The 13,454-nt window shown below is 43.1% G+C and overlaps 1 protein-coding gene across 1 annotated transcript in view; it reads right to left on the minus strand.

Annotated features, from left to right (window-relative positions):
* Positions 1 to 13,454, minus strand: part of TBX22 (T-box transcription factor 22) — an 88,069-nt gene that overhangs the window by 27,624 nt on the left and 46,991 nt on the right. The window contains exon 2 of the mRNA XM_040406443.1: positions 9,209 to 9,310. Within this exon, the coding sequence (XP_040262377.1) occupies positions 9,209 to 9,310 (102 nt within the window). The remainder of the gene's footprint in view (positions 1 to 9,208; positions 9,311 to 13,454) is intronic.

Raw genomic sequence — 13,454 nt, forward strand, 5'->3', positions numbered from 1 at the left:
TGGCGGCACAAGATCACACAGAATGGCGGCACAAGATCACACAGTATGGCGGCACAAGATCACACAGTATGGCGGCACAAGATAACACAGTAGGGCGGCACAAGATCACACAGTATGGCGTCACAAGGTCACACAGTATGTCGTCACAAGGTCACACAGTATGGCGTCACAAGGTCACACAGTATGGCGTCACAAGGTCACACAGTATGGTGGCACAAGGTCACACAGTATGGCGGCACAAGATCACACAGTATGGCGTCACAAGGTCACACAGTATGGCGTCACAAGGTCACACAGTATGCCGGCACAATGTCACACAGTATGGCGTCACAAGATCACACAGTATCGCGTCACAAGGTCACACAGTATGGCGTCACAAGATCACACAGTATGCCGGCACAAGATCACACAGTATGGCGGCACAAGGTCACACAGTATGGCGTCACAAGGTCACACAGTATGGCGTCACAAGGTCACACAGTATGACGTCACAAGATCACACAGTATGGCGTCACAAGATCACACAGTATGGCGTCACAAGATCACACAGTATGGCGGCACAAGATCACACAGTATGGCGTCACAAGATCACACAGTATGCCGGCACAATGTCACACAGTATGGCGTCACAAGATCACACAGTATGGCGGCACAAGATCACACAGTATGGCGTCACAAGATCACACAGTATGGCGTCACAAGATCACACAGTATGGCGTCACAAGATCACACAGTATGGCGTCACAAGGTCACACAGTATGGCGTCACAAGGTCATACAGTATGGCGTCACAAGGTCACACAGTATGGCGTCACAAGGTCATCCAGTATGGCGTCACAAGGTCACACAGTATGGCGGCACAAGGTCACACAGTATGGCGTCACAAGATCACACAGTATGGCGTCACAAGGTCACACAGTATGCCGGCACAAGATCACACAGTATGGCGGCACAAGATCACACAGTATGGCGTCACAAGATCACACAGTATGGCGGCACAAGATCACACAGTATGCCAGCACAATGTCACACAGTATGGCGTCACAAGGTCACACAGTATGGCGTCACAAGGTCACACAGTATGGCGGCACAAGGTCACACAGTATGGCGTCACAAGATCACACAGTATGGCGTCACAAGGTCACACAGTATGGCGTCACAAGATCACACAGTATGGCGTCACAAGATCACACAGTATGGCGTCACAAGGTCACACAGTATGGCGTCACAAGGTCACACAGTATGGCGTCACAAGATCACACAGTATGGTGTCACAAGATCACACAGTATGGCGTCACAAGGTCACACAGTATGGCGTCACAAGATCACACAGTATGGCGTCACAAGATCACACAGTATGGCGTCACAAGATCACACAGTATGGCGTCACAAGGTCACACAGTATGGCGTCACAAGGTCACACAGTATGGTGTCACAAGATCACACAGTATGGCGTCACAAGATCACACAGTATGGCGTCACAAGATCACACAGTATGGCGGCACAAGATCACACAGTATGGCGTCACAAGATCACACAGTATGGCGTCACAAGATCACACAGTATGGCGTCACAAGGTCACACAGTATGGCGTCACAAGATCACACAGTATGGCGGCACAAGATCACACAGTATGGCGGCACAAGGTCACACAGTATGCCAGCACAAGATCACACAGTATGGCGTCACAAGGTCACACAGTATGGCGTCACAAGATCACACAGTATGGCGTCACAAGATCACACAGTATGGCGTCACAAGATCACACAGTATGCCGGCACAAGATCACACAGTATGGCGTCACAAGATCACACAGTATGGCGTCACAAGGTCACACAGTATGGCGTCACAAGGTCACACAGTATGGCGGCACAAGATCACACAGTATGGCGTCACAAGGTCACACAGTATGGCGTCACAAGATCACACAGTATGGCGTCACAAGGTCACACAGTATGGCGTCACAAGGTCACACAGTATGGCGGCACAAGGTCACACAGTATGGCGTCACAAGGTCACACAGTATGCCGGCACAAGATCACACAGTATGGCGTCACAAGGTCACACAGTATGGCGTCACAAGATCACACAGTATGGCGGCACAAGGTCACACAGTATGCCGTCACAAGGTCACACAGTATGGCGTCACAAGGTCACACAGTATGGCGTCACAAGGTCACACAGTATGGCGTCACAAGGTCACACAGTATGGCGTCACAAGGTCACACAGTATGGCGGCACAAGGTCACACAGTATGGCGTCACAAGGTCACACAGTATGCCGGCACAAGATCACACAGTATGGCGTCACAAGGTCACACAGTATGGCGTCACAAGATCACACAGTATGGCGGCACAAGGTCACACAGTATGCCGTCACAAGGTCACACAGTATGGCGTCACAAGGTCACACAGTATGGCGTCACAAGGTCACACAGTATGGCGTCACAAGGTCACACAGTATGCCGGCACAAGATCACACAGTATGGCGTCACAAGGTCACACAGTATGGCGGCACAAGGTCACACAGTATGGTGGCACAAGATCACACAGTATGGCGGCACAAGATCACACAGTATGGCGTCACAAGATCACACAGTATGGCGGCACAAGATCACACAGTATGGCGTCACAAGGTCACACAGTATGGCGGCACAAGGTCACACAGTATGGCGTCACAAGGTCACACAGTATGGCGTCACAAGGTCACACAGTATGGCGTCACAAGGTCACACAGTATGGCATCACAAGATCACACAGTATGGCGTCACAAGGTCACACAGTATGGCGGCACAAGATCACACAGTATGCCGGCACAAGATCACACAGTATGGCGGCACAAGATCACACAGAATGGCGGCACAAGATCACACAGTATGGCGGCACAAGATCACACAGTATGGCGGCACAAGATAACACAGTAGGGCGGCACAAGATCACACAGTATGGCGTCACAAGGTCACACAGTATGTCGTCACAAGGTCACACAGTATGGCGTCACAAGATCACACAGTATGGCGTCACAAGATCACACAGTATGGCGTCACAAGGTCACACAGTATGGCGTCACAAGGTCACACAGTATGGCGTCACAAGGTCACACAGTATGGCGTCACAAGATCACACAGTATGGCGTCACAAGGTCACACAGTATGGCGTCACAAGATCACACAGTATGGCGGCACAATGTCACACAGTATGGCGTCACAAGATCACACAGTATGCCGGCACAAGATCACACAGTATGGCGTCACAAGGTCACACAGTATGGCGTCACAAGGTCACACAGTATGGCGTCACAAGGTCACACAGTATGGCGTCACAAGGTCACACAGTATGGCGTCACAAGGTCACACAGTATGGCGTCACAAGGTCACACAGTATGGCGTCACAAGATCACACAGTATGGCGTCACAAGATCACACAGTATGGCGTCACAAGATCACACAGTATGCCGGCACAATGTCACACAGTATGGCGTCACAAGATCACACAGTATGGCGTCACAAGATCACACAGTATGGCGGCACAAGATCACACAGTATGGCGTCACAAGATCACACAGTATGGCGTCACAAGATCACACAGTATGGCGTCACAAGGTCACACAGTATGGCGTCACAAGGTCACACAGTATGGCGGCACAAGGTCACACAGTATGGCGGCACAAGGTCACACAGTATGGCGTCACAAGATCACACAGTATGGCGTCACAAGATCACACAGTATGGCGTCACAAGATCACACAGTATGGCGTCACAAGATCACACAGTATGGCGGCACAAGATCACACAGTATGGCGGCACAAGATCACACAGTATGGAGTCACAAGATCACACAGAATGGCGTCACAATGTCACACAGTATGGCGTCACAAGGTCACACAGTATGGCGGCACAAGATCACACAGTATGGCGTCACAAGATCACACAGTATGGTGGCACAAGGTCACACAGTATGTCACACAGTATGGCGTCACAAGGTCACACAGTATGCCGGCACAAGGTCACACAGTATGGCGTCACAAGGTCACACAGTATGGCGTCACAATGTCACACAGTATGGCGGCACAAGATCACACAGTATGGCAGCACAAGATCACACAGTATGGCGTCACAATGTCACACAGTATGGCGTCACAAGGTCACACAGTATGGCGGCACAAGGTCACACAGTATGGCGTCACAAGGTCACACAGTATGGCGGCACAAGGTCACGCAGTATGGCGGCACAAGGTCACACAGTATGGCGTCACAAGGTCACACAGTATGGCGGCACAAGGTCACACAGTATGGCGGCACAAGGTCACACAGTATGTCACACAGTATGGCGTCACAAGGTCACACAGTATGGCGTCACAAGATCACACAGTATGGCGGCACAAGATCACACAGTATGGCGTCACAAGGTCACACAGTATGCCGGCACAAGATCACACAGTATGGCGTCACAAGGTCACACAGTATGGCGTCACAAGGTCACACAGTATGGCGTCACAAGATCACACAGTATGGCGTCACAAGATCACACAGTATGGCGTCACAAGGTCACACAGTATGCCGGCACAAGATCACACAGTATGGCGTCACAAGGTCACACAGTATGGCGTCACAAGATCACACAGTATGGCGTCACAAGGTCACACAGTATGGCGTCACAAGGTCACACAGTATGGCGTCACAAGATCACACAGTATGGCGTCACAAGGTCACACAGTATAGCGTCACAATGTCACACAGTATGGCGTCACAAGGTCACACAGTATGGCGGCACAAGATCACACAGTATGGCGGCACAAGATCACACAGTATGGTGTCACAATGTCACACAGTATGGCGGCACAAGATCACACAGTATGGCGTCACAAGGTCACACAGTATGGTGTCACAAGGTCACACAGTATGGCGTCACAAGGTCACACAGTATGGCGGCACAAGATCACACAGTATGGCGTCACAAGGTCACACAGTATGGCGGCACAAGATCACACAGTATGGCGTCACAATGTCACACAGTATGCGGACAGTAAGTCATGAATCTATGGAGACTCCTTAAAGGCACGAAAAGTGTCTCCGTCCAGATCCGCTGCAGGACGATAACCCCAGGACAGAAGGGTCAGAGTCAGGGTCATTGCTAGGTGAAAATATTCGGGGCCTGGGTCCCTGATGTTTTGTCCTGGGCCCCTGATGTGCTGTCCTGGGCCCCTGATGTGTTGTCCTGGGCCCCTGATGTGTTGTCCTGGGCCCCTGATGTGTTGTCCCGAGCCCCTGATGTTTTGTCCCAGGCCCCTGATGTCCTGCTTGCCAGACAGATACAACTGTAAGTCTTCAGGAATGCACTGGAAGCGCTGAAGGACCTGTGATGACATCACAGTCATGTGATCTGTGCTGAAGGCAATGGCTGAGAAGGACCTGTAAGGTCTCACTAGTGCTCTGTAGAGCGGCATGAGCGCCCCCCCTCTGTCTACTGGTAATGCCTCTCCCTATACACCCCAGCATTCTGCTAGCATCTCCTGCTGCTCTGTGACATGGTCTGCCTACCTTTAAGTCTTCTGAAATAATGACCCCTAAATCCCTTTCCTCAGATACTGAGGTCAGGACTGTGTCACTGATTGTATATTCTGCTCTTGGGTTTTACGCCCCAGGTGCATTATCTTGCACTTATCAACATTACATTTTAGTTGCCAGATTTTTGACCGTTCCTCTAGTTTTCCTAAATCCTTTTCCATTTGGTGTATCCCTCCAGGAACATCAACCCTGTTACACATCTTTGTGTCATCAGTAAAAATACACACCTTACCATCGAGGCCTTCTGCAATGTCGCTGATAAAGATATTAAACAATATGGGTCCCAGAACAGATCCCTGAGGTACCCCACTGGTAACAAGACCTTGGTCTGAATATACTCCATTGACTACAACCCTCTGCTGTCTGTCCCTCAGCCACTGCCTAATCCATTCCACAATATGGGAGTTTAAGCCCAAATACTGCAATTTATTGATAAGCCTTCTATGTGGGACAGTATCAAAAGCCTTACTAAAGTCCAGATAAGCGATGTCTACTGCACCTCCTCCATCTATTATTTTAGTCACCCAATCAAAGAAATCAATAAGATTAGTTTGACCTGATCTCCCTGAAGTAAACCCATGCTGTTTTTCATCTTTCAATCCATGGGATTTTAGATGGTCCACAATCCTCTCCTTAAGTATGGTTTCCATTAGTTTCCCCACTATTGATGTCAGGCTTACTGGCCTATAGTTGCCCAATTCCTCCCTACTACCTTTCTTGTGAATGGGCACAACATTTGCTCATTTCCAATCTTCTGGGACGACTCCTGTTACCAGTGATTGGTTAAATAAATCTGTTAATGGTGTTGCTAGTTCGCCGCTGAGCTCTTTTAATAGCTTTGGGTGTATCCCATCAGGCCCCTGTGACTTATTTGTATTAATTTTAGACAGCTGACTCAGAACCTCTTCCTCTGTAAAGACACATGCATCAAAAGATTCATTAGTCTTCCTTCCTAACTGAGGTCCTTTTCCTTCATTTTCCTTTGTATAAACTGAGCAGAAGTATTCATTGAGGCCGTCAGCTAGTTCTTTATCGTCTTCCATATACCTTCCTTCTTTGGTTTATAATTTGGTAATTCCTTGTTTTAGTTTCCTTTTTTCATTTATGTATCTGAAGAATGCCTTATCGCCTTTTTTCCCTGACTGAGCTCATTTCTCTTCTGCCTGTGCTTTAGAAGCTCTTATAACTTGTTTGGCCTCTCTCTGCCTAATCTTATAAATTTCCCTGTCATCCTCGTTTTTATAATTCCTAAATGCTATCTTTTTGTTTTTAATGATTTTGGCCACTTCTGCTGAGTACCACAGTGGTCTCTTCCTTTTTTTGCTTTTACTGACAAGCCTAATACAATCTTCTGTTGCCTTCTATAGTGCCACTTTTAAGTAGTCCCATTTCTCCTGGACTCCATAGAAACTGTTCCAATCTGAAAGGGACTCGTATACCACTAATCTAATTTTAGAAAAGTCAGTTTTTCTAAAATCTAAAACTTTTGTTTTTGTGTGGTGTGACTCAGTCACTGTACTTAAAGTAAACCACACTGACTGGTGATCACTAGATCCCAAGCTTTCCCCTACAGTAATATCAGATACCAAATTCCCATTTGTGAATACTAAATCTACAATGGCCTCCTTCCGGGTTGGCTCCTCCACTACTTGCTGTAGAGATAATCCCAGTAGGGAGTTTAGAATATCTGTACTCTTGGCAGAACTAGCTATTTTGGTTTTCCAGTTTACATCTGGAAGATTGAAGTCTCCCATAATGATAACTTCCCCTTTCATTGCTATTTTAGCTATTTCCTCAACTAGTAGATCATCTAATTCTTTGACTTGGCTAGGTGGTCTATATATCACACCTACACGAGTTACCTTATGATTATCAAGCTGCAAGGTAACCCAAACTGACTCTAAATTGTTCTCGCTAACTTGTATCAAATTAGATTTTATGCTATCTTTCACATACAGGGCCACCCCTCCCCCTTCTTGCCTTCTCTGTCTTTCCTATATAGAGAGAACCCTGGTATTGTTATATCCCAGTCATTACTCCCATTGAACCACGTCTCAGTAACAGCCACTACATCTATATTCTCAGATGCCATTATAGCCTCAAGTTCATTGATCTTATTCCCTAGACTGCGAGCATTTGTAGACAAGACTCCGAGCTTCTCATTTCTTAACCTTTGTGCTACTGGCATCTTCTGGCATTGTTCCGGGGGGCAGTCGGACTGCTGGATTATCACTCTTTTGCCCCCCTTTCCTAGTTTAAATGCTCCTTAGCAAATACTTTGAACTGTTCACCGAGGACATTCATTCCCTTGAGAGAAAGATGCAAACCATCTTTCTTGTACAGTTCTAAAGGGAGGAATATAACTGCAGGGGGCATTACAACATAATAAACATAAAGTATAAATACTTTGGGTACTTCAGGGCCAGCATTATAACAGTAAGGGGCGATATAAATACTGGGGGCTTTTCAAGACGAGTATTATAACAGTGGTGAGGTGATACAAATACTGGGGGCACTTCAGGACGAGCATTATAGAGCCCCTAGTAGTAATAAAAATGCCTAGAGTATCCCCTACAGTGCCCCCAGTATTTATATCGCCCCATACTGTTATAATGCTCATCCTACAGTGCCCTCAGTATTTATATCACCTCCTACTGTTATAATGCATGCCCTGAAGTGCCCCCAGTATTTATGCTGCCGCTCACTGTTATAATTCTCAGCCAATATAAATACTGGGGGCACTGTAGGACGAGCATTATAACATTAGAGGGTGATATAAAGACCGGGGGCACTGTAGGATGAGCATTATAACAGTAGGGGGCGATATAAATACTGGGGGCACTGTAAGGGGCATTATAGGCATTCTTATTACTACTGGGGGCTCTATAGGAGGAACTTAAGATCCGCCTTATTTCTACTAAAAGGACTATGGGGGCCTTATTACTACTGGGGGGTCTGTAATGGCATTATTAATACTGGAGGGCGCTTCTACTAATTAGGGAACTCTTGGGGAGCATTATCACTGTTGGGGGCAGGGTAGGGGGCAGTATTAACAATGAGGGCATTCTAGAAGGGAATTACTATTGGTGGGACTATGAGGAGCACTATTACTATGGGGGCACTATTACTATGGGGGAACTATTACTATGGGTGCACTATTATTTCTTCAGGACAGTATTTGGGGGTATTGGGGGGCACAGCGAACAGCAGGGTAACACTGTGCGGACTCCAGGTTGGGGGATGATCATAGAAGCTCAGATGTCCGTGTGTCACACTCCGCAGAGACGAGGCGGCTGAGAGAAGATGTCTGGACCGAATGGAGAAGATGATGAGAAGATCTACATCGGAGGAGACGTCACCTGGAGGCCCTGGATGTGAGCGGTAAGTGCTGTTGTATAGCGAGTACAGGAAAATGTCTTCAGTGCTAGAGGATGCAGGGAGGGGGGGGGCAGGGGGTTGACCTAGAGAATTGGGCATATTCATTGGGGCTTGGGCCCCGGATCTTTTGAGACCCCAGCACCGCCCCTTGTTGGAGTAAAGATACTGCAGGAATCCCTTGAAATCAGCTGCCGTCCTGCACCACAGCATCCATACTGTCTATGGGTACAGGACACCCCAGATGACAATATAACAGGGTAGATACCTGTAGCGCTTGGAGTCCACGGGAACCACGTCCAGAGCAACAAAATACTGCTTACTAGGGTCCAAGCCCTTCACCTTCACCCGCACCGAGGGGAACATCCGCCTGAAAGCAAATAATACAAATATGGTGATAAACCCCAGAAACAACCGGAGACGAAAGACAACAGAAATAATACTGCACTACACCGCATATACCGCAATCAACCTATATATATATAATCATCTGCTCAGTATATACAGTGCTGGACTCTATATATAATTATCTGCTCAGTATATACAGTGCTGGACTCTATATATAATTATCTGCTCAGTATATACAGTGCTGGACTCTCTATATATAATTATCTGCTCAGTATATACAGTGCAGGACTCTCTATATATAATTATCTGCTCAGTATATACAGTGCTGGACTCTATATATAATTATCTGCTCAGTATATACAGTGCTGGACTCTATATATAATTATCTGTTCAGTATATACAGTGCTGGACTCTATATATATAATTATCTGCTCAGTATATACAGTGCTGGACTCTCTATATAATTATCTGCTCAGTATATACAGTGCTGGACTCTCTATATATAATTATCTGCTCAGTATATACAGTGCTGGACTCTATATATAATTATCTGCTCAGTATATACAGTGCTGGACTCTATATATAATTATCTGTTCAGTATATACAGTGCTGGACTCTATATATATAATTATCTGCTCAGTATATACAGTGCTGGACTCTATATATAATTATCTGCTCAGTATATACAGTGCTGGACTCTATATATAATTATCTGCTCAGTATATACAGTGCTGGACTCTATATAATTATCTGCTCAGTATATACAGTGCTGGACTCTATATATATAATTATCTGCTCAGTATATACAGTGCTGGACTCTATATATATAATTATCTGCTCAGTATATACAGTGCTGGACTCTCTATATATAATTATCTGCTCAGTATATACATTGCTGGACTCTATATATAATTATCTGCTCAGTATATACAGTGCTGGACTCTATATATATATAATTATCCGCTCAGTATATACAGTGCTGGACTCTCTATATATAATTATCTTCTCAGTATATACAGTGCTGGACTCTATATATAATTATCTGCTCAGTATATACAGTGCTGGACTCTATATATAATTATCTGTTCAGTATATACAGTGCTGGACTCTATATATAATTATCTGCTCAGTATATACAGTGCTGGACTCTCTATATATAATTATCTGCTCAGTATATACAGTGCTGGACTCTCTATATATAATTATCTGCTCAGTATATACAGTGCTGGACTCTATATATAATTATCTGATCAGTATATACAGTGCTGTACTCTATATATAATTATCTGCTCAGTATATACAGTGCTGGACTCTATATATAATTATCTGCTCAGTATATACAGTGCTGGATTCTATATATAATTATCTTCTCAGTATATACAGTGCTGGACTCTCTATATATAATTATCTGCTCAGTATATACAGTGCTGGACTCTATATATAATTTTCTGCTCAGTATATACAGTGCTGGACTCTCTATATAATTATCTGCTCAGTATATACAGTGCTGGACTCTGTATATAATTATCTGCTCAGTATATAGAGTGCTGGACTCTATATATAATTATCTGCTCAGTATATACAGTGCTGGACTCTATATATAATTATCTGCTCAGTATATACAGTGCTGGACTCTATATAATTATCTGCTCAGTATATGCAGTGCTGGACTCTATATAATTATCTGCTCAGTATATACAGTGCTGGACTCTCTATATAATTATCTGCTCAGTATATACAGTGCTGGACTCTGTATATAATTATCTGCTCAGTATATACAGTGCTGGACTCTATATATAATTATCTGCTCAGTATATACAGTGCTGGACTCTATATATATAATTATCTGCTCAGTATATACAGTGCTGGACTCTCTATATAATTATCTGTTCAGTATATACAGTGCTGGACTCTGTATATAATTATCTGCTCAGTATATACAGTGCTGGACTCTATATAATTATCTGCTCAGTATATACAGTGCTGGACTCTGTATATAATTATCTGCTCAGTATATACAGTGCTGGACTCTATATATAATTATCTGCTCAGTATATACAGTGCTGGACTCTATATAATTATCTGCTCAGTATATACAGTGCTGGACTCTATATATAATTATCTGCTCAGTATATACAGTGCTGGACTCTATATATAATTATCTGCTCAGTATATACAGTGCTGGACTCTCTATATATAATTATCTGCTCAGTATATACAGTGCTGGACTCTATATATAATTATCTGATCAGTATATACAGTGCTGGACTCTATATAATTATCTGATCAGTATATACAGTGCTGGACTCTCTATATAATTATCTGCTCAGTATATACAGTGCTGGACTCTATATATATAATTATCTGCTCAGTATATACAGTGCTGGACTCTATATATAATTATCTGCTCAGTATATACAGTGCTGGACTCTATATATATATAATTATCTGCTCAGTATGTACAGTGCTGGACTCTATATATATATAATTATCTGCTCAGTATATACAGTGCTAGACTCTATATATAATTATCTGCTCAGTATATACAGTGCTGGACTCTATATATAATTATCTGCTCAGTATATACAGTGCTGGACTCTATATATAATTATCTGCTCAGTATATACAGTGCTGGACTCTATATATATAATTATCTGCTCAGTATATACAGTGCTGGACTCTATATATAATTATCTGTTCAGTATATACAGTGCTGGACTCTGTATATAATTATCTGCTCAGTATATACAGTGCTGGACTCTATATATAATTATCTGCTCAGTATATACAGTGCTGGACTCTCTATATATAATTATCTGCTCAGTATATACAGTGCTGGACTCTATATATAATTATCTGCTCAGTATATACAGTGCTGGACTCTATATATATAATTATCTGCTCAGTATATACAGTGCTGGACTCTCTATATATAATTATCTGCTCAGTATATACAGTGCTGGACTCTATATATAATTATCTGCTCAGTATATACAGTGCTGGACTCTCTATATAATTATCTGCTCAGTATATACAGTGCTGGACTCTATATATAATTATCTGCTCAGTATATACAGTGCTGGACTCTCTATATATAATTATCTGCTCAGTATATACAGTGCTGGACTCTATATAATTATCTGCTCAGTATATACAGTGCTGGACTCTCTATATATAATTATCTGCTCAGTATATACAGTGCTGGACTCTATATATATAATTATCTGTTCAGTATATACAGTTCTGGACTCTATATATAATTATCTGTTCAGTATATACAGTGCTGGACTCTATATATAATTATCTGCTCAGTATATACAGTGCTGGACTCTCTATATATAATTATCTGTTCAGTATATACAGTGCTGGACTCTATATATAATTATCTGTTCAGTATATACAGTGCTGGACTCTATATATAATTATCTGCTCAGTATATACAGTGCTGGACTCTATATATATATATAATTATCTGCTCAGTATATACAGTGCTGGACTCTATATATATAATTATCTGCTCAGTATATACAGTGCTGGACTCTATATATATAATTATCTGCTCAGTATATACAGTGCTGGACTCTATATATAATTATCTGATCAGTATATACAGTGCTGGACTCTATATATAATTATCTGCTCAGTATATACAGTGCTGGACTCTATATATATAATTATCTGCTCAGTATATACAGTGCTGGACTCTATAGATAATTATCTGCTCAGTATATACAGTGCTGGACTCTATATATATAATTATCTGCTCAGTATATACAGTGCTTGACTCTATATATAATTATCTGCTCAGTATATACAGTGCTGGACTCTATATATAATTATCTGCTCAGTATATACAGTGCTGGACTATATATATAATTATCTGCTCAGTATATACAGTGCTGGACTCTATATATAATTATCTGATCAGTATATACAGTGCTGGACTCTATATATAATTATCTGCTCAGTATATACAGTGCTGGACTCTATATATAATTATCTGCTCAGTATATACAGTGCTGGACTCTATATATAATTATCTGCTGAGTATATACAGTGCTGGACTCTATATATATAATTATCTGCTCAGTATATACAGTGCTGGACTCTCTATATAATTATCTGCTCAGTATATACAGTGCTGGACTCTCTATATAATTATCTGC

The sequence above is a fragment of the Bufo bufo genome, chromosome 8, assembly GCF_905171765.1.
Source record: "Bufo bufo chromosome 8, aBufBuf1.1, whole genome shotgun sequence".
In the NCBI taxonomy this organism is placed as follows: Eukaryota; Metazoa; Chordata; class Amphibia; order Anura; family Bufonidae; genus Bufo; species Bufo bufo.